At 53.5% G+C, this 26,988-nt stretch overlaps 1 protein-coding gene across 5 annotated transcripts; it reads right to left on the bottom strand.

Annotated features, from left to right (window-relative positions):
• Positions 1 to 563: 563 nt before the first annotated feature.
• On the bottom strand, positions 564 to 25,417 carry KASH5 (KASH domain containing 5). Of its 5 annotated transcripts, none has more exons than XM_045379873.3 (19): positions 25,216 to 25,417; positions 24,996 to 25,100; positions 24,285 to 24,471; positions 23,746 to 23,810; positions 21,555 to 21,621; positions 21,129 to 21,290; positions 20,141 to 20,258; positions 19,760 to 19,810; positions 11,873 to 11,950; positions 11,541 to 11,597; positions 11,165 to 11,224; positions 9,809 to 9,873; positions 9,557 to 9,644; positions 8,970 to 9,092; positions 5,680 to 5,738; positions 3,570 to 3,615; positions 1,470 to 1,534; positions 1,282 to 1,392; positions 564 to 1,179 (listed from the first exon to the last, which is right to left on the bottom strand). In XM_045379873.3, exons 1-19 carry the CDS (start codon positions 25,295 to 25,297, stop codon positions 1,038 to 1,040), a joined length of 1,731 nt encoding a protein of 576 aa, XP_045235808.2. In that variant the 5' UTR covers positions 25,298 to 25,417; the 3' UTR covers positions 564 to 1,037. The 5 variants fall into 5 exon arrangements, 3 of the variants coding, with proteins under 3 accessions (XP_045235808.2, XP_045235809.2, XP_073880303.1); XM_045379874.3 differs by having other exon boundaries at positions 1,282 to 1,389; XR_012427845.1 differs by lacking the exon at positions 3,570 to 3,615.
• Positions 25,418 to 26,988: the final 1,571 nt, after the last annotated feature.

Here is a 26,988-nt window from a genome sequence, read left to right as displayed (position 1 = left end):
TGGCGATGCGTGCCAAGGCCACTCAGCAGCTGCACACTGGTGGTGGTGTGTAGGTGACTCTCAAAGTGTTTTGTTGGGTCCATGCCCTGCAGTGGTTTTCAGTGTGAAGGAGGTGTGTGGCAAGGCACTTTCTTTTTTTTTTTTTTTTTTTTTTGAGACGGAGTCTTGCTCTGTCACCCAGGCTGGAGTGCAGTGGCCGGATCTCAGCTCACTGCAAGCTCCGCCTCTCGGGTTCATGCCATTCTCCGGCCTCAGCCTCCCAATGGGACTACAGGCGCCCGCCACCTCGCCCGGCTAGTTTTTTGTATTTCTTAATAGAGACGGGGTTTCACCGTGTTAGCCAGGATGGTCTCGATCTCCTGACCTCGTGATCCGCCCGTCTTGGCCTCCCAAAGTGCTGGGATTACAGGCTTGAGCCACCGCGCCCGGCCTGCAAGGCACTTTCAAGGTACCCAGTCTCCGCAGAGGTACTTGACCTCCCAGGTCTCCCAGGCTCCCTTACAGTTAAGGGTGGTCACACCAAACAGTCTGGCTAGCGAAACAAACACAAGTCTGCTGGTGGCTCTGGGCAGGCAACTGCTTCTCTTTTATTACGAGTATGATTTGAATGTACCCACTGCACACGGAGGCTACTGCCTCTCTTTATTAAAAAGGAAGGGAAAAGTTTCCGTCTCCCGCAGATGTGATGTAGGAAGCTACAATAGCCAACTCCTGAGCATGAGGGAGGGGACAGGAGAATCACTGAGGCCCCAACCCTGAGGCAACGAGACTTAGCTGTGTGCCCACAGCTGCCCTTGCCAGGCTTGTTTTGTGAAGGAATAATCCTTAGTGCTTAATCCATTACTGGGGAGTTTTGCTATTGTTAAGAAATGTCAACATTAAAAAACTAGCAGACTTCACATAAAAACCCAATACAGGGATGTGGATCCCCTGTACTGTATCTGGTGCAACACTGGACTAACAATGGGGATCTGAGTGGAGAGAGGGCCGGGGGATTTACTGAGCTAGACGCTGCTCTGAGGGGCAAGTGGAGCCTCTCACACTGGAGGGGGCTGGAGGTAGCAGAGCTGGAGGTGGGGCCAGGTGGGAGGTGGGGACGGGCCCAGCAGCAGGACAGAGAGCAGCAGCAGCAGCAGCAGGCCCAGGACCGGAGCTGGGATCAGTGGATGTCGAGTGACCCTGGTGGGGAGGTGGGAGAGCGTTTAGGGGAGGGTCCGGGCAGCCCCTGCTCTTCCCAAGGTCAGACCACCTTCTTCCTTCTGGAGATGCCTGGGGGCACACCTGAGCCGCTGTGGGGGCAGGCAGAGCTGGCCCCAGGGCCTCCTCCTCACTGGGACCAGCTCTTTCATCACAGGCACCAAGGCTTGCTGGAGTTCCTGCTGCGCAGGCCTGCTGGGGGAAAGGAGGGAATCACCACTGGGTTTTTCCTTGTCCCCAATTTCCCTCCCGGACCCCGTGGGTCCTATTACCTCTCTGGAGGGCTTTCTGGGATGTCTCCAGGGCGAGGGTCTCCTAGAGGCATAGGGAGATCAGCCTGGGAGGACAAAAGAGATTCATTTGAAGCACTGGGTTCTGGACTGAGAGGTCCTCAGGTCAGCCCACTGGACATAAGCGACCACACAGAAGGTGGTGGAGCTCAGGAGTTAAGTGAGTGCATTTCTCTGAGATGTGCTGGCAGGTTGGGTTCCCAGTTCTGCCAGCCTCTGGCTGAGGGTCCTTGGCATGTCACCACACCTCTCCGTGCCTCTCTTTCCGCATCTGCTGGCCAGGGATGTCCCCACCTCATAGGGTTAACATGGTGACTAAATGAGTAAATGTGGGGGAAAAAAAAGGTGGAGGCAGTAGCTTGGACAGCGCCTGGTACCTAGTGAGTGCTCCGTGTCTGTGTGAGCTATTCAATATCATCACCTCCATTTTCCACTGGATTCTGGAAGTATGTAAGCTCTCTGAGGGCAGAGACCACATCTTCCACAGGTGCCCACCCCTGTGCTGGCCTCATGCAGAATCCTGTCTTCCTGCCTATGCCAGAATCAGCAGACGCTTTACTAATTAAAAACACGCCATTATAGGCCAGGCGCGGTGGCTCACGCCTGTAATCCCAGCACCTTGGGAGGCTGAGGCGGGCGGATCACAAGGTCAGGATATGGAGACCATCCTGGCCAACATGGCAAAACCACGTTTCTACTAAAAATACAAAAATTAGCTGGGTGTAGTGGCACGTGCTTGTAATCCGAGCTACTCAGGAGGCTGAGGCATGAGAATCGCTTGAACCCAGGAGGCAGAGGTTGCAGTGAGCTGAGATCACGCCCCTGCACTTCGGCCTGGCGACAGAACGAGACTCCGTCTCAAAAACAAAAACAATACAAAAACACCATGCCATTATAAATGGCATAATTACAAATGTATTGTTCTCATTGTTCATGGTTGCTATACTGAAATATGATTGATTTTTTATTTTGACCTTTCACCCAGCAACTATGCTAAATTCACTGATTAATTCCAACACCTCATCTGAAGATTCAAAGATCAAAGCCCCAGCTGTCCCTCCAGGGTTAGGCCCCACTCACTGTGCCGCCTCATCCCCCATGTCTCCCTGGAAGGGCCTCACCTCTATGGGTCTCTGGCCTTCCTACCCCCACACCTTTTCGACTCAGATGAGGATGATGAATGACAATAATAATGGCAGTAAATAAAAACAGAACACCAATCACAATCAATATGTTCACCTTTACCACCTGCTGTGCCAGGCAGGGACCCAGGCCCTTTATGACGTGGTCCTTAACCCTCCTCCCCACCCTAGGAGCCAGGAAGAGATTATCCCCGTGTGAGCTGTGAGGAAGCTGAGGTGGAGCCCAGTCTCTGCAAGGGAGTGTGGTATGTCGAGAGGAGGTGGGCTTCGGGGCCAGGGCGCTGGGAGCTAAGCGTCCTGGAGGCAGCCATCTTGGCCAGTTTGGACCCTGGAGAGCCCCAAGGGCCCTGGCAGTGCCTGACACACAACAGGCAGACTCCAGCCCAGCTCCTGCCTTCCTCAGCTCAGAACCGAGGGCTCCTCACCTCTCCTTACCGAGTTTCTTTCCCTGTCCTTGCCTGAGAACAGAAATCCTCACCTCCACCGGGCACTGGGCTCTGAGGAGCAGAGGAGCTGGCCTGTGTGGCTGCAGGCAGGGGGCTGTGGGCACTGTGCCCCCAGGGAGTTCTGAGGCTGGCTGGGGAGGGCCAGCCCAACCTCTCCCGAGTGTGGGCGCATGTGCGTGTGCATTTATGCAATCCGGGGGTGCAGCCATGTCTACGAGGCCTGCGGTGTGGTGGCTGCAGCCCTGTGTGTGTGGCTGGGGGGCTCCCCTGGGAGCAGCCTGGCCGCCCACCAGCCTCCAGGCCTCCCCCTACCTCGCCATCGCTCTCATTAGCTACAGCAAGGGCCTTGTTATCTCTTGGCCAAATGATTTTTCTCTCTGCTCCTGAGGAGTTGGGGTGTGAGGTTGGGGCTTGGGAAGAGTTGAAATGAACGACTCAGCCTCTGCAGGCTTGGAGTGGATGGGGACTGGGGAGGGGTGCTGCGGACTGCCTACCGTGACCTGGCTCTCTGCATCCTCCTCTTCCTCTCTTCCGGTCAACCTGAGGGCCAACAAAGTCACTGCTGGCATCGTCCTCTCCTCCCTGGTTCCCTTTGCCTACTATGGGCTGGGAGGGAAGCCTTGGAGCAGGGTCTTAGCACAGGCCCGGGAGCATGGACAGGCCTGGGGGAGGCCAGGCAGCATGGACGGGCCTGGGGGAGGCCAGGCAGCACAGATGGGCCTGGGGGAGGCCAGGCAGCATGGACGGGCCTGGGGGGTGTCCTGCATATGTGTTTTTCACATGAATTTTCAAAAAATGATCCAAAGGGTCTGTGCCCACTAAAAGAATAAGGGGGCCTCTTCATCTCAGAGTGGTTTTCTTAGCCACTACTTCCCCAGCGGATCCCCCAGCTGGGAACTGAGGCTTCCAGCTCTCTCACCCTCCAAAGTACCAGAGATTCAGGCCTCTGTAAGGCCCCAGAGCACGTGTCGAAACGCCCTTCCTGTCTAGTGGGTTGAGCCATTTTTCAATGGCTGTCACTGGGTACTGTCTGAGGACTGGGACTCCAACTCAGACCTCCCAGCCCACAGAACCCAACTGCTGGAGCTCTTCCCCATGCCCAGTCCTCTCAGGTGTGCAAGCCCCTCTTCCAGGAGGACTGAGGGGTCAGCATGCCACTCATTCACTCATTCACTCATTCACTCACATCTTCCAAGGAGCAGACCCTGGGCCTATGGGCTGGGAGATGAGACCTGGCCCTGCCCTCAGCGAGTCTCAGAGTCTTGGTCTAGGAGGACATCTGGCTCCCAACCCTGCCTCGGGGGAAGGCTCCTAGGGAGGCCCCTCCTAGGGTCATAGCCCTCTGAGTCCCTGAAATGCTGCTTTGGGGACTCAGGCCTCAAGCTGCCCAGCCTGAATGCCCCTTAGAGACCCAGCCATCCACACCACCAGCCACTGCCTTCATTGGGGAGCAGAGATTCAGCCCTGCAGTTGCCACTACCACCAGCTTCAGACCCAAAACCCTCAGAGATACCCTCAGGAATACAGCTGTGCTCCCACGCAATAAGGGATCCAGGCTTTTAGGCCCCAGTCAGACATACACTGTCTGATCCCCTGAAACTTCTACTTGGGACCCAACCCCTCTCAAGGTCCAAGTCCTCACCACTGGCTACCTTTAGGGGCCATTGTATTCACCAGCTTCCTCACTCCCAGCTTTCCAACCTGCGGATCAAACAGCCCCTGCCCTCTGGAAACTCGGAAACTCGCATGGCACTTGCCTCCCCGACTTCCACTACTGCTCAGCCCCTTCTCCCCTCCTTTCTCTGGTGACGCAAAGGGAGGTCATAGCTCCAGAGCTCCCATCCTGCCCAATCTCAGCTCTTCCCAGACAAGTCCAATTAGAGGCCTTGGCAGGCAGCCTCATTAGTAGCCGCAGCTGGGAGCCTGAAAGAGGGGAGGGGGAGAGCGAAGCAACACAGGAAACCAGAGGCCCCAAGGCCAGGGCCCTGGAGGAGGGTGGGCCCAGTCATCTAGTGCTTTCTCCATCCTCAGAGGCCTGGACACAGCCTCTTAACAATCACATCCCAATCACAGGGCTGGGACTTCACAGCATACGACCAAATGCTCACACCAGCCCGACTGCAAAGTACCTGAGCTGGAATCTGAATCCACGCTGATTCCAGAGGCCCCCCTTACCCCCAAGATCTCCCAGCTGACTGGGAGCTCTCCAAAGAGGTTCCCTGGAGCCTCGGGAAAGGTGTGTTCAGTGAGAGAACGACCATGTGACTGAGCTGTCCCTTCTGCCTGACAATTGTGTCTTCTTGTCTAAGAGTTTCCTATACTAACGCCACTCCCACAGGGCTCCATTCAGGCATGGTGGCCTGCCTCGGCCTCGCTAAGAGCCTTCCCCCCGAGGCAGCGTCAGGAACCAGATCTCCTCCTAGACCTGAGGGCAGGGCCAGGTCTCATCTCCTGGCCTGCAGGTCCAGGGTCTGCTCTGGGAAGATGTGAAGAATGAGTGAATGAGTGGCATGCCGACCCCCTCAGGGCTCACCCAGTCCTCCTACTCTAAACATCTGTGAATCGGGTGTCACGCTGAGGCAGATGGATGGCTCAGCTCCTTACCACATGGATGGCTCCTTCCTTCCTTCTCCATGGTGCGCTGGCTGTCCCTGGAAGTTTCTCTGTGGAAACAAAAAGGTTAGTTCTTCTCTGATTCTTCTCACTCAAAGCTCCAACCCTAACAGTGCCCACTGTCTCCCCGCTGGTCCCAGACCCCATATGCAAAAGGTCTTCCAGGCTGCAACCTGCACATGAATTCACCACCTTCTACAACCTACCCTCCTCTTGTGCTCCCCTACATGAGGATGGCCCTACTATCCCCCTGAGGGCAGAAGCCAAAAACCAAAGGGTTGTTCTCGATGCCACCAAGCCCCCTTCCCTGACAGGACCCGGGAGTCCCGGTCGCCTAAACTTCCTGAATGTTCCACAGATCTTGTACACTTATCTGGGTCCCAGAGGAGATCAGCATTTCCCTGTCCAACCGCCTTCTCATCCCAGGTTCCCAGACTTGGGCTGGGTCCATCTGCTCCCCCTCAGGACCCAAGTACCTCTTGGTTTCTCCAGAGACATATCAGCATTGCCCTTGACCTCAACAACCAACTTGACATTGTTTTTTAAATGCAATCCTTGAGCTCCAGGCTGGTGCACCCAACTGCTTCCAGGCAGCCCCCAGACATCCCTCAAGATTTCACCCCATGAGGTCACAAGTTCCAAGTCTTTCCTCCTCTCCTCCCTCCCTATCACCCACATCCCATCTGATCCCCGCTCTGTCCCTCCACCCCAGTTATGTCTGTCTGTCCCTTTTCCTCCATCCCTAGGGCTCTGGCCTGGCTCAGGCTTCATCACCATTGCTCCAGCCTCCTCCCTGCCTCCAGTAGGTCCCTCACATGGTCCCAGAGGGATCTTTTCATGCTCAGAGCTGACCCCACTCTTCCTGTGGCTTTACGAAGAAAAGTACAATCTGTTAGCTTGTCAGAGATTTCCTTCCATGATCTGGCCCTGGCCTCATCTCTCACTAGTCACCCCCAGCTACCCTCTACTCCTCAAGCATATCATGATTTTATGCCAAGGCCTTGCACAGGCTGTGCCAGTGCCTAGAAGGCCTCTCTTTCCTCCAACCACTTAATCTCCCTCCCCCTGCCCTTCCCCTCCCCCTTCTCCCCTCTCCCTCCCCCTCCTCCCCTCTCCCTCCCCCTCCTCCCTTCCCCCTCCTCCTTCCTCCCCTCCCCTCCCTCCCCTCCCCTCCCCTCCCCTCCCTTTCCTTTCTTCCTTCTTTCCACTTGAGTATCAGTTTCTCTTCCATATCTCCCCCAGTCTCTGACCTGACAGATACCCCTTCTCTGGGCTGCCACAGGCCCATCCCCCACCTCTAGCACAATGATCATTCTGCACTGGGCCAACCCATTTGCAGGGTCTCTCCTATCAGGCCTCGAGCACTGAGAGGCCTGGCCCTAAGGGACTCAGATCTGTATGCCTGGGCCCATCACAGGTTGCACCCTGAGGCCTGGCTCAGTCTTCCCCTTGACAAACCTGTCTCTCAGGGGCATCTGAGAGCTCAAAGCAGAAGCCCAATCTGACTGACACGTCTGAGGGATGAGGCTCTGTCCCCAACAAGCTGTGTGACCATGGACATGTGATTTCTCCCTGAGCCTCAGTTTCCCATGAGTAACAAGATGAGGATGCCTGCCTTACAGAGACACCGGGAGAGTTCAGTGAGAACCCAAACAAGCTCCGCTGTCCATGAGAAACACAGAAGCTTTTCTCAAACCAGGAAAAAAGTGATCAGAGAAATGAGTCTCTCCTGAAGGATGGCAAAGAGCTCTAAAGTGGTACAGTCCTCAAGACAATACAGCATCGTTTACAGAGCTGTTTACAACATTTTCTTTAAAAGAAAAAAAAAGAGAGAGAGAGAGAGAGCCCAGAGCAGTGACTCATGCCTGTAATCCCAGCACTCTTCGAGGCACTGGCACAGCCTGTGCAAGGCCTTGGCATAAAATCATGAGGCTGAGGTAGGAGGATCACTTGAGCCCAGGAGTTCAGCCAGCCTGGGCAACGTAGGGAGACCTCATTTCTACAAAAAATAGAAAAATCAGCTACGCATGGTGGCACACGCCTGTGGTTCCAGCTACTTGGGAAGCTGAGGTGGGAGGATCACCTGAGTCCAGGGAGATTGAGGCTGCAGTGAACTGTGATAATGCCACTGCACCCCAGCGTGGGCAACAGAGAAGAGAGTGAGATTCTGTCTCAAAAAAAAAAAAAAAAAAAAAAAAAAAAAAAGCCAGGTGCAGTGGCTCATGCCTGTAATCCATCATTTTGGGAGGCCAAGGCAGGCAGATCACCTGAGACCAGGAGTTCAACATCAGCCTGACCAACATGGTGAAACCCTGTCTCTACTGAAAAACACAAAAATTAGCCGGGTGTGGTGGCAGGTGCCTGTAGTCCCAGTGGCTTGGGAGGCTGAGGTGGGAGGATTGCCTATGTCCAGGAGGTTGAGGCTGTAGTGAGTCAAGTTCACTCCACTCTGGGCAACAGAATAAGACAAGATCCTGTCTCTAAAAACAAAAAACAAACAAAAAAACCCAATGGTTATTGCTGAGTTAAAGATGTCATAGTAGCCGGGCGCAGTGGCTCAAGCCTGTAATCCCAAGCACTTTGGGAGGCCGAGACGGGCGGATCACGAGGTCAGGAGATCGAGACCATCCTGGCTAACCCGGTGAAACCCCGTCTCTACTAAAAAAATACAAAAAAAACTAGCTGGGCGAGGTGGCGGGCGCCTGTAGTCCCAGCTACTCGGGAGGCTGAGGCAGGAGAATGGCCGGAACCCGGGAGGCGGAGCTTGCAGTGAGCTGAGATCCGGCCACTGCACTCCAGCCTGGGCGACAGAGCGAGACTCCGCCTCAAAAAAAAGAAAAAGAAAAAAAAAAAAAAGATGTCATAGTGAGCTTGCTGGTTTTTCTTAAAGGTACTTATATTTGAAACATAAATGCTTAATATATCCTTAAAATGTTAGCATAAACAACTTGCTTATTCCCTTCCTACGGTAGTACAATTTTAAATCACGCAATTCCTGAGCGTGTTTTCTAAAACAACAAAACGACACGAAAAGCCACAGTGCAATTTGTGTGTTTGCTTTGTTCACCTTTGTCTCCAACGCTGGCAGGTCAGTCCCTGGGGCAGGGGTGGTGTCTGGTCTGGCTTGTGGCTGGGTGTCCAGCACACAGTGTGCTCTCAATTAACATTTTCTCATCAAATGGGGAACAAGCAAAGGTGTGAGTGAATGGCTGGCCAGGGCGGCACCTGGCGCTCCGGGCCCCTTTCCAGCTCCTGGACTTCAGAGCTTTTCCTGTGCTCACCTGTCCCCCAGCTGGGGCTTCAGACGGAAACTCAGCATCCTCACTGGTATCATGGATGACTTCCTCCCACTGCCACACCCCACACAGAGGGTTGGAGAGACCAGCAATTGCCACTTCCTGTTTCTGGGACAGAAGGTGTTTCCGAGGTCAGGGAGAGCCATGTTAAGGTAGAAGACAAGGTCAGAGACAGAAACGGGTTTAGGTGTGTGGCTGAAAATAGGATGAGAGGTAGAAAAGAGCTGGTGTGGGGCTGGTGTGGGGAGTGGGCAGAAGCAGGAACAGGGGAGGGTTTGCTGCCAGGACCGAGGTCTGGGTTCGAGATGAAGTTAAGGAGTGAGATGGTCATGGAGGGAGACGAGATAGGGGTGAGTCACAGCTGGATCGGACTGGGGTCTGGCATAGGCCTGGGGCTGGCAGTGGGTTTGGGGTTAGGATCCGAGATAGAGTTAGAGAAAAGCTAAGGTTGTGATGGGAGCCTCTGGCAGCAATGTGGGTTAGGGCTAGGCTGGTGTGAGGATCAGAGTGGGGAGATGTTTGGAGATCCTGCCTTGGTGGCCTGCAGCTTATTCCAGGGGTGTTAGGCCCACCTGTCGAATGGCCTCGATCTCCAAGCCCAGCGATGGGGGCAGCAGCCGGGTCCAGCCCACTCTTCTCAGCTGGGCCCCTTCAGGTAGCCTGGCCACACAGGGAGGAGGGAGGAAGGCGGCCTTTGTGCCTGGGGGCCACTCAGTCGGCTCATGCTGGCCTCCCTTCCCTGCCCACCTTGGGGCTGGAGACCAGGGTGTCTCTGCTCTTAGGCTCCCCTCCTGCCTCCTCCTACCCTATGAAGTTCCACTCACTCATCGGGCCCCTCATAGGTCTGACTCAGCTGCTCCTCCAGGCGTGAAATCTCCAGCCTCAGTTCCTGCAAAGGAGGAAGTGGGGGGCACATCTGGCTCTCCATTTTTCCCATCCCTGGGCTCCTCTTCCAGGGTTCTTTCCACTTTCCTGACTACTTTGGCCTCCCCAGACACACACTGCCTGGGGACAAAGGGCAGAAAGCCATGACAGAATGTTAGGAAGCCAAAGAGAGACAGAGAGCAACAGGAATCCAGAAGCTAAAGCACAGGCCAAGAGGCCGGGAGCTGTGGCTCATGCCGGTAATCCCAGCACTTCAGGAGGGCAGATCACGAGGTCAGGAGATCGAGACCATCCTGGCTGACAGGGTGAAACCCCGTCTCTACTAAAAATACAAAAAATTAGCCAGGCATGGTGGCACGCACTTGTAGTTCCAGCTACTTGGGAGGCTGAGGCAGAAGAATCGCTTGAACCCAGGAGGAGGAGCTTGCAGTGAGCCAAGATTGTGCCACTGCACTCCAGCCTGGGCGACACAACCAGACTCCGTCTCAAAAAAGAAAAACAAAACAAAACAAAACAAAACAAAAAGCACAGCCAAGAAAATTAAGAGAAGGAAGGCAGAGGCAGTGATGCATGAAAAAATGAAAGACATAAATGGAAACAGACTCACAGACAGGCAAGGGAAACACCAGGGCTAAGAGACTGGTAAAGACCAGAGCCAAACAGAGAAGACTTGCCTAGGGAGACAGACAGCCTAGACCTAGAGGCAGAGACAGGAACCCACACGAGCCTGGCAGAGACACATAAAGATGAGGAGGGGAGGCTGGGCGCGGTGGCTCACGCCTGTAATCCCAGCACTTTGGGAGGCCGAGGTGGGCGGATCATGAGGCCAAGAGATCGAGACCATCCTGGCCAACATGGTGAAACCCCGTCTCTACTAAAAATACAAAAATCAGCTGGGCATGATGGCGTGCGCCTGTAGTCCCAGCTATCTGGGAGGCTGAGACAGGAGAATCGCTTGAACCTGGGAGGCAGAGGTTGCAGTGAGCCGAGATTGCGTCACTGCACTCCAGCCTGGTGACAGAGCGAGACTCTGTCTCAAAAAAAAAAAAAAAAAAAAAAGATAAGGAGGGGTATGTGAGAAGACACCCACAGAGAATGAAAGTGAATGGAAGGAACAGAAAAAAAGTGAAAAGGCAGATAGAGAAACAGAGGGTGAGACACACAGTAAGTCATACAGTCATACATTATGGATAGAAGAAGCAAGATGTGGCCACCGACAGAGAAAGAGCGATGAGGAGGAGAGGCAGCAAGTCCCAGAGATGGCAAAAGAGAAGTGGCCAGGGCCGCTGAGTTACCTGCGTCGTCACTCTGTATTCTTGCAAGGTCTGGGCCAGGCTCTCCACATGGCGAGTGCGCTGGGAAAGCCGAAAGCCAAATGAGACTGGGACCAGTTCCCCAAAGACATAGTGGGGGGTGGTGGTGGGGGGACTGGCTGGGGGGGTTAAGGGACAAGGGTGAGCTTGAGAGAAGAGCTGGGGCCCAAGGGAGAGCACCGGGCAGAAGGGCTTCTAGATCCCTGAGGGGTCACATTGGGACCTGGGGAATCCCTCCAATCTCTCCGCCTGCACATCCAAGGACCAGACCCAAGTAGGACTTCCCTTTCTAGACCAGGGGCAGGAAGTGGCTGGCGCACACGGAAGGCAAATCTCTTTCCCTCCCCGGGCTCCTCACCTCAGAGAGGATGGTGTCTCGTTGGCAAATGAGGTGTTCACACTCAAAGAGCTGCCGCTGCCAAGAAAGGAGCCGGTCCATCCATCCAACCTCCCAGGACTCCCCTCGGTCCTGCCCTCCGTCTGGCCTGCCCTGCTCTCCCGCACCCCGCCGATTCAACCTCCTGAGATGTTCCGGGACTTCAGGGATTTTAGGGATGCCTGGGTGGTCCTGGGAGTCTGACAGTTTGATGGAAGACCCTGCTCTCATCAGGCTGCAGTCACTAAAACCGGAAATGGGAAAAATGGCCCCAGGGTGGTGGAAAGTTGTCAGGCACTAGGAAGGAGTGGCACCTTCAAAGTGTCCTTCTCCATGGCCAGTTCCTGACTTCTCTTCTTCACTCCATCCCGCTCCGCCAGCAGTTTCCCATTCTAGAAGAAGGAATGGCGGGTCACATTCACTTCAGCAAATGGTGATGTTAAAATTAACAGCAGACATTTGCTAAACACTTGACTGATATGCATCAGGCCTCATGCTAAGCACTTCATGTTTTAACCCATTTAATTCCTCCCACCATTCTGTTGGGACCTCAGCTTTAATTTCTCTGAGTGTGGCTCCCCCATCTATAAAAATGGAGCGAGGCCAGGCACGGTGGCTCACGCCTGTAATCCCAGCACTTTGGGAGGCTGAGGCGGGTGGATCACGAGGTCAGGAGTTCCAGACAAGTCTGGCCAACATGGTGAAACCCCGTCTCTACTAAAAATACAAAAACACAAAAATTAGCCAGGCATGGTAGCGCAAGACTGTAATCCCAGCTACTCAGGAGGCTGAAGCAGGAGAACTGCTTGAACCGGGGAGGCAGAGGTTGCAGTGAGCCAAGATAGCACCACTGCACTCCAGCCTGGGCAACAGAGCGAGACTCTGTCTCAGGAGAAAACAACAACAACAAAAACGGAGTTAAACTAGGAACTACTTTATGGGATTGCTGTGAGGATTAGATAGGTTAATTTTTTTTTTTTTTTTTTTTTTTTTTTTTTTTTGAGACGGAGTCTCGCTGTGTCTCCCAGGCTGGAGTGCAGTGGCGTGATCTCGGCTCACTGCAAGCTCCGCCTCCCGGGTTCACGCCATTCTCCCGCCTCAGCCTCCCAAGTAGCTGAGACTACAGGCGCCCGCCACCACGCCCAGCTAGTTTTTTGTATTTTTAGTAGAGACGGGGTTTCACCATGTTAGCCAGGATAGTCTCGATCTCCTGACCTCGTGATCCACCCGCCTCGGCCTCCCAAAGTGCTGGGATTACAGGCTTGAGCCACCGCGCCCGGCCGTAGATAGGTTAATAATCGCTAACACTTACTGAGCATTTTGCATGTGTTGATTCATTTCTTATCCCCAATTTTAAAATCAAAAGAACATAAGCAGCCTGTTATCCACATTATCTATCACCCAGCTTCAATAATTATATGCATTTTCTCAGCTTTGTTTACTAAGATGTTTGTTAACTGAGTTTGTTTTTTTTTTTTTTGAGCCGGAGTTTTGCTCTTGTTGACCAGGCTGGCATGCAATGGTGCGATCTCGGCTCATTGCAACCTCTGCCTCCCGGCTTCAAGTGATTCTCCTGCCTCTTCCTCCTGAGTAGCTGGGATTACAGGCATGCGCCACCACGCCCAGCTAGTTTTGTAGTTTTAGTAGAGACGGGGTTTCACTATGTTGGCCAGGCTGGTCTTGAACTCCTGACCTCAGGCGATCCACCCGCCTCCGCCTCCCAAAGTGCTGGGATTACAGGTGTGAGCCACCGCACCTGGCTCTCCTCTAGATGTCTTAAGTAGATTACTTTAAAGCAAATTGCAGGCATATTAGTTCACCTGTAGTTACTCCAGCATTTATTCCCCTACTTGAGGACTTATTTCCTTTAGCAAAACCACAATACCACGATCATACTTAACAAAATTAACAATAACTCAGTATCATCTCATACTAGAAAGTTTGTGCCCCCTTTTTCTTTTTTTTTTTTTGAGACAGAGTTTCACTCTTGTTGCCCAGGCTGGAGTGCAATGGCATGATCACTGCAACCTCCGCCTCCCAGGTTCAAGTGATTCTCCTGCCTCAGTCTCCTGAGTAGCTGGGATTACAGGTGCACGCCATCACACCTGGCTAACTTTTGTATTTTTAGTAGAGACGGGGTTTCACCACGCTGGCCAGCCTGGTCCTGAACTTCTGACCTCAGGTAATTTGCCCTTCTTGGTCTCCCAAAGTGCTGGGATGACAGGGGTGAGCCACTGGACCCGGCCTGTGCTCCTTGTTCATTTTGGTTGTCTTACAGAGATTTCTTTACATTTACTTTGACTGAGGATCCAAACAAGGTCCACCATTGCTTTTGGTTGAAATCTCTTACTTCTCCTAATCTGACAGTAATTTCTCCCCCCTCCACCCCGACCCTGGTACTCTTCAGGGCCTCATTCTGTGGAAGAAAGCAGGTCCCTTGTCCCGTAGGATTGGTGCGTTCAGATTAGGCTGATTGAGCTCTTGTTCCCTGTGGTTATGTTCACCACTTTCCTCTATCATTATTTCTTATAAACTGGTAGGTAGGTCCAGGGCCTTGTCCAGACTCTTGTTCAATTTTCTAACAAGATTGGGTGGTGCTATATATATCAAATTGTGCCATTCAGGAGGAATGCCATGTCTGGTTGCCCTAACTATTAATAGTATAATCATTTCCAATTTTAAAGAGGAGTAGAGAGGCTGAGACTTGGCAAGGTCACATGGTAAGTGGACTCAAACCTAAATCTGTGTGATTCCAAATCCTGTGTTTATAATCCTCAGACTCTCATCTGAGCCAGACACAGCCCTGGGTGAGAATGGGACACACAGGGAATTAGGTTCTAGAGGTGGAGATGGATGCAGAAGCAGGTAACAATGCACAAGGTGGGCTCCGATGAAGCCTAGGGCCTGGGTACCACGGGAGCACTAACAGGCTTCCTGAGGAGGTGCTGCTGAGTCTTCAAGGCTGAGGAGTTAGCTGGGAAAACAATAGGCTGGAGAAGGCAACCCATGCCAGCCATAAAATGGGACCTGTGCAAAAAATGGCCCAGATTCCAGTCCAAAGTTTAGGGGCACCAAAAACCTATCAAGTTGCACAGGGTTTCAAGGCGAGGGGGTCACTGGGGAAATGCACTTTGGGGCATGGAGGCAGTCCAGAGTTCCCTTTCACCACACTCCTCCTCTTGGCACACCAGGGGATATACCACGGCCAGCCTCTCCCTCTCTCCAGCCAGCTCCAAGTCCTCCATCAGCTGCTCTGCCTCTCAGTCTCCGTGGGCCTGGGCTGCCAGGTGAAGGGCAGAGGAAGGACAGGAAAGGAGTGCTGTGTCAACATCTGTCCACCTGGTAGGGATTTGCAGGCCAGATCCTGGGCCACTCGGCAGGGAACCTGGTTACTCAGCTGCTCCTGCCTCCTTCTGCAGTAACCGGAGCCAGCTCTGTAGGTTCTCCATAGGAAGGCTGCCTGGATCTTCAGTGTCTGAGTGTCTTGTTACTCCAGCATTATTTTACTGTAACTTGAGAACTCAATCTATAGATGCTCTGTAGGCAGCTGTGTGGAGGGGGAAGGTAGAGGGGAGGGAACCAAGAATAGCTCCAGTTTATCGAGGGCCGAGGGTGTCCCAGACGCTGCTCAAGGCACTCGACCTGGCAGCAAGCCTTCCTGGTGGGGAGGAGGCAGAGATGAGACTGCTGGTTGCTATTTACCCTGCTTACTCCTTCTGCTTTTGTTGAGGGATCTACTCTCTCTGTCTGAGGGCAGATAGGTCCCAGCCCCAGCCATGGGAGTGAGTCAAGGTGGAAATCTTGGCAGATGCAGGAAGCTCAGCTGGTGAGCTAATCCAGCAGTCATTCTCACCCCTTCTCACTTGTTCACCTGCCACTCTAGAGGCTGAAAAAGGTCAGATATCCTCCTGGGGTCCTGTGCAGCTGGGAGTGTTATGTGATCCAGTTCTGGTCAGTGAGATGTAAGAGCTGCTGGGGGTGGGGTGAGAGGCTTCTGATGTAAAGAGCCATGAGAGGGGCATTTCCTGGCTCCCCTTTGCACCACGTTTTCCTACTTTGAATGAGAACATGAGATTGGAGCTGCTGCAGTCATCTGCAATCATGAGGCCACAGGCAGCCAGGGAGCCACCAAACCACTCAGAGACCACCTTCTTCCCAGAGAACACCTTCTTCTAAACCTCTGGTTAAGGAAATGAGTGTCCTGCAGATTGAAGCCATCATTTCTTTGTTCCCTGGAGCCAAAAACGTTCTGGACCTGTCAGTGGCCATATTACCCATGTAGTCTGGTTATAATGGTTGAATGGCAGTGAACTGTAATGCAGGAAGTTCTGCCAGGGGGCTTCAGGGAAAGTTTTTCATTCTTTTTTTTGAGACAGGATCTCGCTCTGTCACCCAGGCTACAGTACAGTGAGGCACAATCTCAGCTCACTGCAACCTCTGCCTCCCGGGTTCAAGCGATTTCCCTGCCTCAGCCTCTCAAGTAGCTGGGACTACAGATGCCTGCCCCTATGCCTGGCTAATTTTTATATTTTTAGTAGAGGCGGGGTTTCAGCATGTTGGTCAGGCTGGTTTCGAACTCCTGACCTCAAATGATCCACCCATCTCGGCCTCCCAAAGTGCTGGGATTACAAGCGTGAGCCACCGTGCCTGGCCTTTCATTCTTCTATTTACTTTTTTTGTTTTTTTATTTTGTAGAGACGGGCTCTCACTATGTTGCCTAGGTTGGTCTCAAACTTCTGGCCTAAGCAGTCTTGCTTTGGCCTCCCAAAGTGTTGGGATTACAGGTGTGAGCCACCATGCTGAGCCAGAAAGTTTTTTTTTTTTGAGATGGAGTCTTGCTCTGTCACCCAGGCTGGAGTGCACTGGTGCAATCTTGGCTCACTGCAACCTCTGCCTCCCGGGTTCAAGCGGTTCTCCTGCCTCAGCCTCCCGAGTAGCTGGGATTACAGGTGTGCACCACCACACCCGGCTGATTTTTGTATTTTAGTAGAGACGGGGTTTCACCATGTTGGCCAGGCTGGTCTCGAACTCCTGATCTCAGGTGATCCACCCACCTCGGCCTCCCAAAGTGCTGGGATTACAGGTGTGAGCCACCGTGGCAGGCAAGTTTTTCATTCTTAAAAAGGGATGTTCTGAAATAAACTGTCACATCCTGCCTGCACTCCATGTCTCACACGGTACAGTCATCCTGTTGTGAGGTTCCCATTGCCTCAAGGGGGTGAGTTTTCATGGAAGAGCCAGAAAATAGCAAAAAGTGTTTGGATTTCAGTGTAAAAAACATACCGTACATGTAGGACAAATTTTTTTTTGGGGAATACATGATCTACCTGGACTAGGCAGAGATCCTTAGAGCTGGGGGTGGCATGCAGGACAGTCAGAGAAGAGAATAGGCTGAAAACAAGCCCGGAGTTTTCCCCTAACCCAGGGCTAGCGATGAGGGGTGGAGGGAATGGATGGAGAACCACAGAGCCCTGGACGTCTTGGGATCTGACAGGCCTTGCGTGCACTTCCCAGAGCACTCTCAGAGTCATCACGGTGTGAGAATAATAGAGATGCTACTTTCTTGTGAAAGCAGAGGCCTCCCTGGTGGGTTGTCTCCAGACCTCTGCCCACCCCAGCCCTGTGCTCTCCGGTTTGTCAAGGCTGGGTGGGGTTTGGGATCCTTCAGGAAAATGAGCGAGGGACAGCGACTTTGCTAACAGCTCAGGGACACCAGAGGAGTCTCTCTTCTGTTTCTCTTGCCCCAGAGAAGCCACATCTCCCCACCATGAGCACCCACCCCGACCTGGGGAAATGAGGCAGAGGCTGTGGACAGCGACCCCAGCCTCTTCCCTTTCACAGGAAAGCAGCTAAACCACCTCCGTGGCTCTGGAAGGGTGTGGAAGTGGTGGAGTGAGAGTCCCAGCCCGGATGAGAGATCACTACCAGAAGATGAAGAGGATGGTATGCCCAGAGATCCAAAGGTAATGTGGGCCTCGCACTGGATGCCAGCACACAGTGGTGACAAACGTTTGTACAAAAACCATCAATCTCATGAACAGCAGAGAGAAGAAACATTGAGTGAGGACCAGCAGCTTCCTAGCGCACTTGGCTCCTTCGTCAGTCTCCTGCAACTTAGATACCACCTTGAGGTGGGGGGTGGTGACAGGTTTCATTGTCAATTGATGAGTTTGTTTCAATCTAAAAAAACTTAGGTGGGCCCCGAATGAACTAAGATGATGTTTTTCTGTCTCAGATGGAACGGGGCTTGAATTAAATGTGAAGCTGAACTGGGTCTCTTCATATTGTTTGCTAGTCCCTCAGTGAAATGCTGTCAATCCCCAGAACAAGCCTACTGAACAGATACCCTTCTTCCAGTTCTTAGAAAATAAAAGTAGGCCGGGTGCAGTGGCTCACGTCTGTAATCCCAGCATTTTGGGAGGCTGAGGTGGGCAGATCACCTGAGGTCGAGAGTTCGAGACCAGCCTGACCAACATGGAAAAACCCCATCTCGACTGAAACAACAACAACAACAATAAAAAAAACAAAATTAGCCAGGCGTGGTGGCACATGTCTGTAATCCCAGCTACTCGGGAGGCTGAGGCAGGAGAATCACTTGAACCGGGAGGTGAGCTGAGATCACTTGAACCTTGAGATGAGCTGAGATCACGCCATTGTGCTTCAGCCTGGGCAACAAGAATGAAACTCTGTCTCAAAAAAGAAAAGAAAGTAAAAGTAAAGGCTTGAGGCCGGGCGCGGTGGCTCAAGCCTGTAATCCCAGCACTTTGGGAGGCCGAGACGGGCGGATCACGAGGTCAGGAGATCGAGACCATCCTGGCTAACCTGGTGAAACCCCGTCTCTACTAAAAAACACAAAAAACTAGCCGGGTGAGGTGGCGGGCACCTGTAGTCCCAGCTACTCGGGAGGCTGAGGCAGGAGAATGGCATAAACCCGGGAGGCAGAGCTTGCAGTGAGCTGAGATCCGGCCACTACACTCCAGCCCGGGCGACAGAGCGAGACTCCGTCTCAAAAAAAAAAAAAAAAAAAAAAAGTAAAGGCTTGAGAAGGAGAAGTCACATGCTTAAAGGTTGCCTATTGTGTAAATGGCAAAGATGAGATTTGAACTCAAGGTTGACTTCAAATCAATTTTTTTTTTTTTTTTTTTTTTTTGAGAGGCTCTCGTTCTGTCACCCAGGCTGGAATGCAGTGATGCAATCTTGGCTCACCACAACCTGTCTCCCGGGCTCGTGCAGTCTTCCCACCTCAGCCTCCTGAGTGGCTGGACTACAGGTGCACACTACCATGCCTGGCTTATTTTTCTATTTTTTGTAGAGACGAGGTTTTGCCATGTTGCCTGGGATGGTCTTGAACTCCTAGGCTAAAGGGGTCCACCCACCTAGTCCTTCCAAAGTGCTGGGATTCCAGGCATCAGTCACTGTGCCTGGCTGTTTTATTCACTGTAAAAAAATACGAATATAGAAACAATGCGAGCTAACTGTTTTTGTTTTTTTGTTTTTTTTTTTTGAGATGGAGTCTCGCTCTGTCGCCCAGGCTGGAGTGCTGTGGCCGGATCTCAGCTCACTGCAAGCTCCGCCTCCCGGGTTCCCGCCATTCTCCTGCCTCAGCCTCCCGAGTAGGTGGGACTACAGGCGCCTGCCACCTCGCCCGGCTAAGTTTTTGTATTTTTAGTAGAGACGGGGTTTCACCGTGTTAGCCAGGATGGTCTCGATCTCCTGACCTTATGATCCGCCCGTCTCGGCCTCCCAAAGTGCTGGGATTACAGGCTTGAGCCACCGCGCCTGGCGAGCTGTTAGTGAGCACATCCTATGGGTCCTACCTCGTGCCCAAGACTTTACAAGTATCCTCTAGTTGAAGTCTCACACAACCCAATGAGACAGATGCCATTGTTTTGTTCATCTTTATAGGCAAGGCAACCGAGGCACAGAGAAGGGAGGGACTGGTCCAGGCTTATGTAGGTGGCCTCAGCCTGAACCCGTGTAGGCTGACCCCATGCCCCACACTCTCGTCAAGCATGGTAGTTCTCACAGTGTGGTGTAACCTCAGGGACATTCCCACACTACTGACATTCTGAGGTCTCCCCAAGCCGGCTGAAGGTTGTTTGGTGGCAGGCTGCTGGGGTGTTGGGGGCAGAAGGGAGAGGTGTCAAGAAGACCCTAAGGACTAGGGAAGGGGTGGGGGTGGGTGCTGGGCCTCCACTCACCTCCTCCTGCAGAGTCTCCATCTCAGCCACCAGATGCTGCTGTTCCTTTTCCTGACCAACCCCAGAGAGAGGACAAAGGCTTCATTTCCAGCCTCCTTGCCCCCATGTTGCCCTTCTCCCACCCCTGAGAACACAACCAGGGCCTGGGTCATTGAAGGACAGGGTTGGGGTAATGGGTCTGGGAAGCCCTAATGGCTCCCGCTGTCTCCTTTGTCATGAGAAGGATGGCAGGTAAGATTGAAAAAGTCTAGGGTGAGCAGGGCCTGGAGAGAGGGAGAAAGCCAGGTGGCCTCTGCCCCCTCCTACTCCATAGTCACACTGCCGCTCTGACTCCAGGAAACAAAGAGAGAGGGCACCTTCTTTCCCCTGGGTCAGACCCACCGCCTGCCGGGCTTGGGCCAGAAGGCTGCGATTCTGTTCCTCCAGGCTCCTGGCCAGAGTCTTTAGGTCCTCCAGCTCCTCATCCACGGCCTTGGCAAACTGCAGAGCCTGCTGGGTACTGAATGGGGGTGGGGGTGGATGAGCCATATGAGAGAGAGGAAGGCAGAGAAGCACAGAGACAGATCCATTCTGAGAGACACTAACAACAGAGAGATCCCAGGTGGTGGGCAGGGACAGAGACCCAGAGAGAGGGGAGGAGAAAGAGACCTGGTGGGGGGGCACAGAGACCCAGTTTTAACCTAAAAGAGGAGGAGGTGGGAAAGAGACCTAGAGAGAGTGGGGGACCAGAACAGGGAGACCATGATAAACATGAAGAACGACAAAGCACAGAGAGACGAAAGGGCAAATGACATGAAGAATCAGAGAGAGGAAAAGAATAAAGAGAGAAATCTGGCCTGGGTGCAGTGGCTCAGGCCTGTACTCCCAGCATTTTGGGATGATAAGGCGGGAGGATGGCTTGAGCCCAGGAGTTTGAGACCAGCATGGGCAACACAGTGAGACCTCATTTCTATAAAAAATAAAACAAAATTAGCCAGGCAGTGTGGTGGGCCTGTGGCTACTTGGGAGGCTGAGGTGGGAGGATCGCTTGAGCCCAGAGGCAGAGGTTACAGTGAGCTGTGATCACGCCCACTGCTCTCCAGCCTGGGTGACAGAGTGAGACTCTGTCTCAAAAAAAAAAAAAAAAAAAAAGAGAGAGAGAGAGAAGTCTGAACCCTCCTCCAGGGAAAGATAAAAAGACCAAAACAGGCTGAGAGATAAGAACCAGAGAGACACAAAAGATGAAAAACAGAAAAGGGAAAAGAAAGGACAGGTACAGAGTCAAAGACAGAGCAGGATGCAGACAGCGAGCATGGGAGATAGAGGCCAGGTGCTGCAGGCAGGATGGAGGCAGGGGCGCTGGGGAGGGTGGATGTGGGGTCGAGCCCACCTGCGAAGCTGCTTGCGCAGAGCCAAGATCTCCTCCCCAAGGCGTGCCGACCCCTCCTCAGCTGTCTCCACGCTCCGCTGGAGTTTGGCATTCTCCCCAGCCAGACGTTGGTTGCTGAGCTCCAGGTCCTCCAGGCTGCTCAGCAGGTCAGCTGTGGCTTGCCTAGGGGCAAGGAAGGGGTTCAGGTCACTGTCCACAGCCCCTGCCTCATTTCCCCAGGTTGAGGTAGGTGCTGGTGGTGGGGAGATGTGGCTCTTTTAGGGAGAGAGAAACAGGAGAGAGACTCCTCTGCTCTCCCTGAATTTTCGGCAAAACTCCGTCCCTCACTCATTTCCCTGAAGGATGCCAAGCCCTACCCAGGCCTCGGCAGGCTGGAGGGGACAGGGCGTGGGCAGGAGGGTCAGGGAGGGCTGTGAGGATAGGTACAGCTCAGGTCTGGGGTCTTCGTCGCTGAAGCTCTCCAAGTTGGCTGGCTCCTCAGCTTCTGGGCATCCTGGAGGGAGACAGACAAGAGGGTGTTGGCTTCCCTGTTACCCTTAAATGTAAGGTGCCCCAGGGCTATGAGATTGGTCTCTGTCTGGCTCCACCCTCGTCTGTGCTCTGGAGGATCTCATGGGCTTTTGGGGCTGCAGTTATACCCACTGTAAAGCCCTCTTCCTTGTCTTCTACCTTGAGCTCAGGCTGGATCTCCCAGATAACCCCAACCCCCCACATTCTTTACACCCAACACTGGTCAGCACTTCACCTTCCCCTTCCCAGATCCCCCACCAACCACCCAGCCACTGGGCGGACCTGGCTCCCTTGCTCCCTGTCACCCCCAGTCCAGCAGAGCGCAGGCTTCTTCCTCCTGCCCCTGACTCTCTGCTCCACCCGTCCTCTCTGTCTCCACACCCCGGCCCTTGCTTTCTCCTCTTGGACCCTCACCACAACCTCTTCTCTGGCCTCCTGGCCTCTAGTCCCTCCTCTGCTCGCAGCCCTCCCTGGGCCCCTAAGCCTGATGAAGGAGGTTGAAGAGAACTTCCTTCCCTCCCCACCGTTTTTTGTATGGCTAGAGAAATGGAACATGACCACCTTTTTTTTTTAAAAGACAGGATCCTGCTCTATTGCCCAGGCTGGAGTGCAGTGGTATAATCACGGCTCACTGCAGCTTTAACCTCTCAGGCTCAAGTGATCCTCCTGTCTCAGTGTCCCGGCTGGGACCACAGGTACATGCCACCACACTCAGCTAATTTTTTATTTTTAGTAGAGATGGTGTCTCACTATGTTGCCCAGGCTGGTCTCAAACTACTGGGCTCAAATGTTCTTCCCACCTTGGACTTCCACAATGCTGGGATTACAGGCTCACGGCTGTAATCATGACCACTTTTTTTTTTTTTTTTTTTTTTTTTGAGACGGGGTCTTGCTCTGTCGCCCAGTCTGGAGTGCGGTGGCGTGATCTCGGCTCACTGTAAGCTCCGCCTCCTGGGTTCATGCCAGTCTCCCGAGAAGCCTCCTGAGAAGCTGGGACTACAGGCCCCGCCACCTCACCTGGCTAATTTTTTGTATTTTTAGTAGAGACGGGGTTTCACCATGTTAGCCAGGATGGTCTCAATCTCCTGACCTCGTGATCTGCCCGCCTCGGCCTCCCAAAGTGCTGGGATTACAGGAGTGAGCCACCACACCCGGTCCATGACCACTTTTTTATGAAGCACCTCCTATGTGTGAGGTCCTGGGGATATAATGGTGAGCAAACCAGCCAACTAAACCCAGGCACCGGTGGCTAACTAGATAATCAGATTTCCTTTGCAGGTAGATGTTCCAATGGAAAGGCCTACAAGTCTAGGAGTGAGCATGGGAAGCAGGGAACTCTAGCCAGGGGCATACCAGGGCTTCCCCTTTGCCAGAGGTGTGAAGGATAACGGCCTGGAGCGGTGGCTCACGCCTGTAATCCCAGCACTTTGGGAGGCTGAGGCAGGTGGATCACCTGAGGTTGGGAGTTCGAGACCAGCCTGACCAACATGGAGAAACCTCGTCTCTATGAAAAATACAAAATTAGCTGGGCGTGGTGGCGCATGCCTGTAATCCTAGCTACTCGGAAGGCTGAGGCAGGAGAATCGCTTGAACCCAGGAGGCGGAGGTGGCGGTGAGCTGAGATCGCGTCATTGCACTCCAGCCTGGGCAACAAGAGCGAAACTCTATCTCAAAAAAAAAAAAAAAAAAAAAAGGCTAGGGGGTTGGGGAGTGAGGAATGGAGGGGAACAGCCTGAGCAAGGGCCTGTGCTGGGCAGAAGTGGGGCACATTCGAGGAAGGGCAGCAAGACCAGTGGGCCTGCGAATGCCTGGACTAGAGTGAGGAGGGGGTGATGTTAATGATGATGGAGCAGAGGTAGGTGGGGCCTTGTAGGCCTCTCTGATAGGGCTGGTGTGAGGAGGAAGAGTTGGAAACCATCCTCTGAAGAAAAAAACCCCAAAGCTCAGGGAAGGAAGGGACGGAGGACCTAGAAAGTCACACTCACAGCTCTAGGCTACAGTAAAGGTCCCTGGTTCCCACCCTATCCCTTGCTCTGCCCTGAGTGGTAAGTTCCCACACTGTCTGACCCAGGGCCTGCCTGCTTCATTCTATATATAGCAATCTCACCAGATGGCAGTTGCTGGGAGGTCAGGGCTCCCTCGAAGGCGGTCTCCTCTTCCAGCTCTAATCCCCTGTATCAAAGGGATGAGGCTTAGAGCCCCACTGTAGCCGCCCCTCAGTCCTCACCAGCCACAGGCAGGGGGATTGCAGGTGGGAGGAGGGGACCGGGTCAGGTGAAAGCTGGCACCACAGGGTAGGAGGGTGAGGCCAGATGGCAAGTGCCTGCGGCCAGATGGAGAAGCAGGAGGGGCAAGGAGTGGGTTGGGTGAAGGGATGGCGAGGGACCTCTGTCAGCCCCAAGCCCCTCCCTTCTCCAGCCCCATTTTATTTGTCTCCCAGACCCCCTCTGCCTCCTCATCCAAGTTATTTTGTCCTCAGACTCCCTATCTACCCCCTCTGAATCCCATCTCTTCATTTTTCTCTCCACAGCCTCGTTCCAAACACAGTAGGTCCTTGGGCCTAAAGGATGCTGGCTCCAGTAAGCAGGTATGAGGTTAGATCTTAGGAAGGACTTCCCAGAGGAGAATGAAGGTGTGGGGACTCACCCGTGTAGTTGACAGGCAGCAATCCAATCACGCATGACAACCAGGAAAGTGTCCAAGTCCACAGTGGCGTTAGGGCCCTCCCCATTGGGGTCCAGGCTGTTGGCCAATGTTTGGAGGCGTGCATCCTGGGGGCCCTGGCCTGTCACCGCCTCCAGGTAGGCCAGCACCTGGGTCACAGCCACAGTGCCTGGGACAGAGCATGCAGTGAGGGGGTCTGGGGCAAGTGGGGAGTGGTGGGTATGGACTGGCAGCAGCTTGGGAGCAGGATGTCACTGGCTAGGCTGGTGGCACTCCTGCTCCATAGCCCAGTGGAGACACACTGGGCAAGCCCTTTCCCCTCCTCTGAGTCTACTTTTTCACCTGGAAATGGGGCCCAGTCATCCCCCTATCACAAGGTGAACCAAAGGGGATGGACATGGGGACAGCACCAGCCATGCCCCACTCCACCATGGTGGCTGCCTCCCTCCCCCATCCCACGACCCCAAAACTCTACCCTCTTCCATCAATGTCCCCCAGGTTTTCCTCATTCTAAAAGGCCTTCACTCTGTTATCCACTTTCTTCTTCCTGAAGCTTCCCAAAATCACCTACTTTGTTCCTGCAATACCCCCAAGAGGGGCCCTAGCCCAGTCTTCTCCCTGAGGCTCCCCAGTTCCCAGCCTCCACCCCTCTCCCGCCCGCGCTGGTCCCTAGCACCCCTCCTGCCCCACCACCTGTCCTCTGAGGGTCACAAGCTTCGAATGTGGAGTTGAGTATTTGCTCCTCCAAGCTGACCGGCATCCCCAGCCTTGTCTCCTCAGGCTGCTCCCAGAGGTACACTGGGGAGACAAGAGGGTTCAGCTCACCAGTGAGAAGAATGAGGAAGGAAGAGGGGTGACCCCAGGTCCTCAGCCTCCTGGGCTCTGCAGAGGGGAGGGAATTCACTCAGAGCACCTAGAGTTAGGGCCAGCGGGGAACAGCAGGAAGCTTCAGGAGGGGGCAACAACGTAAGGGTCTCTGAGTTTCTTCCCCCCATCTTTCAGACCAGGAAGTCCCCCCGGCTGTCTTTTTGTGTCCAATTGGCTTAGGAGCCCAGAGAAGGACACTCTGAGATCACCCTTTCCTCCTCTCCTCTCCAGCCTCCCAGGCTGGACTCAGAAAAGGACAGGGCGGGGGAGGGCAAAGAAGAGAGGATTCTGGGAGGAGCTGAGAGTGAAGGGGGGCCCAGGAGCCAGGAACAATCCAATAATGCGTGGGCAGCCCAGATCGATCCCGCCTGCTGCATCTCCGGTCTCCCAGCCCACCCTGGGGACCAGGTCTCTCTCCTCCCTGCATCCCTAAGGCGAGGCTGGCATCATTGGAGCCCATGGCCGGGGGCTGAGACATGAAGGGATGGGGTAAACCAGGCAGGGTGGGCAGTGAGGGAATGGCTATGAGCTGGATCAAACCATATGCGTGTGTCACATAGACCTGGGTGCAGAGTCCAGCTGCACATCTGTGGGCAAGTCTGTTCTCTCAGAACCTCAGTTTCCCTACTGGTAAAATGGGGGGTGGGTGGGTAGAGTGATCCTCCTCACCAGGGCTGAGTTAGCTCTGTGTATGTGAAGCACACATGTGTACACACACACACACACACGTCCTGGGGTTTATTTGTCTACTGTTGTAGCCACAACACCTGCACATAGTGGGTGCTCAACAAATGCTCCATGACATAGGAAGAGATCCTCAACTGCAGAAGCCACTGGGACTGGCCCAGCCTCCCTCCCAGGGCTGGAAGTGACCTTCTAGGCTCCCTGCCCTGGCCTTGAACAGCTGGGTGCAGCAGCTCACTGAGTACAGGCTGCAGGACTGGGTAGATCCAAGGGGTAACTAAGGCTTGGCCTCAGACAAGTGGCGGCACTTGGGGCAATGGACTCAACTTCTCTTGGGCCTCGGTTTCTTCCTCTGGAAAATGGGGTTGGTGTTACCTCTTTCCTAGAGAGAAAATGAGATAAAATCTAGAAGGGCTTTGGCAGAGGGCCTGGCATGTGGTGGGGACTCAAGAATAGAATTGAACACTTATTGAGCATTTAGTAGGTGCCTGGCCTTTTCTGGGCACTTTACATGAACTGTCTAGTAGCATATTAATAATCGATGCTATTATAATCCCTACTTTACAAATGAGGGGACCAAAGCATAGAGAAACTAAGAACTCAGCAAAGGTCACCCTGTTTAACATGAGTCAACTTTCTCATCCCTCTAGCTCTTCCTGGGTTCTTCGCAGTGCATGACATTTACATTCCCTCTGGCTTGAACCCACGCTCCTAGGTTTGGCCCTTGGGAAGGGGCGTGTGAACTCACAGTTAGGGAAGACCAGGGCTTTAGCCCCAGTCTGTTTTCCTCCTCTCGCTGTCTTTTTTTCTGAGACGGAGTCTTGCTGTGGTACCCAGGCTGGAGTGCAGTAGCGAAATCTCCGCTCACTGAAACTTCTGCCTCTGGGGTTCAACCAATTCTCCTGCCTCAGCCTCCCGAGTAGCTGGGATTGCAAGTGCCTGCCACCAGGCCCAGCTAATTTTTGTACTTTTAGTAGAGATGGGGTTTCACCCTTTTGGCAAGGCTGGTCTTGAACTCCTGACCTCAAGTGATCCGCCCACCTTGGCCTCCCAAAGTGCTGGAATTACAGGCGTGAGCCACCATACCCAGCCCCCTCACTGTCGTTCTCATGTTACATGAACAAGGATCGTGAGG

This window comes from Macaca fascicularis, chromosome 19 (assembly GCF_037993035.2).
Source record: "Macaca fascicularis isolate 582-1 chromosome 19, T2T-MFA8v1.1".
Lineage (NCBI taxonomy): Eukaryota > Metazoa > Chordata > Mammalia > Primates > Cercopithecidae > Macaca > Macaca fascicularis.
The sequence above is the reverse complement of the archived record's forward strand: the minus strand, read 5'-3'. Positions and strand labels throughout refer to the sequence as shown.

Excerpts from the sequence above, each read along its gene's own strand:
- KASH5 (XM_045379873.3), bottom strand. The coding sequence starts at position 25,297 with ATGGGGGGAAGAAACTCAGAGACCCTTACGTTGTTGCCCCCTCCTGAA. Across the intron at positions 19,811-20,140 it reads TGGCCCAAGCCCGGCAGGCG|GAAAAGGAACAGCAGCATCT; the intron begins GTGGGTCTGACC and ends GGGGTTGGTCAG. Across the intron at positions 9,874-11,164 it reads AATACAGAGTGACGACGCAG|GAACTGAGGCTGGAGATTTC; the intron begins GTAACTCAGCGG and ends CCTCCTTTGCAG.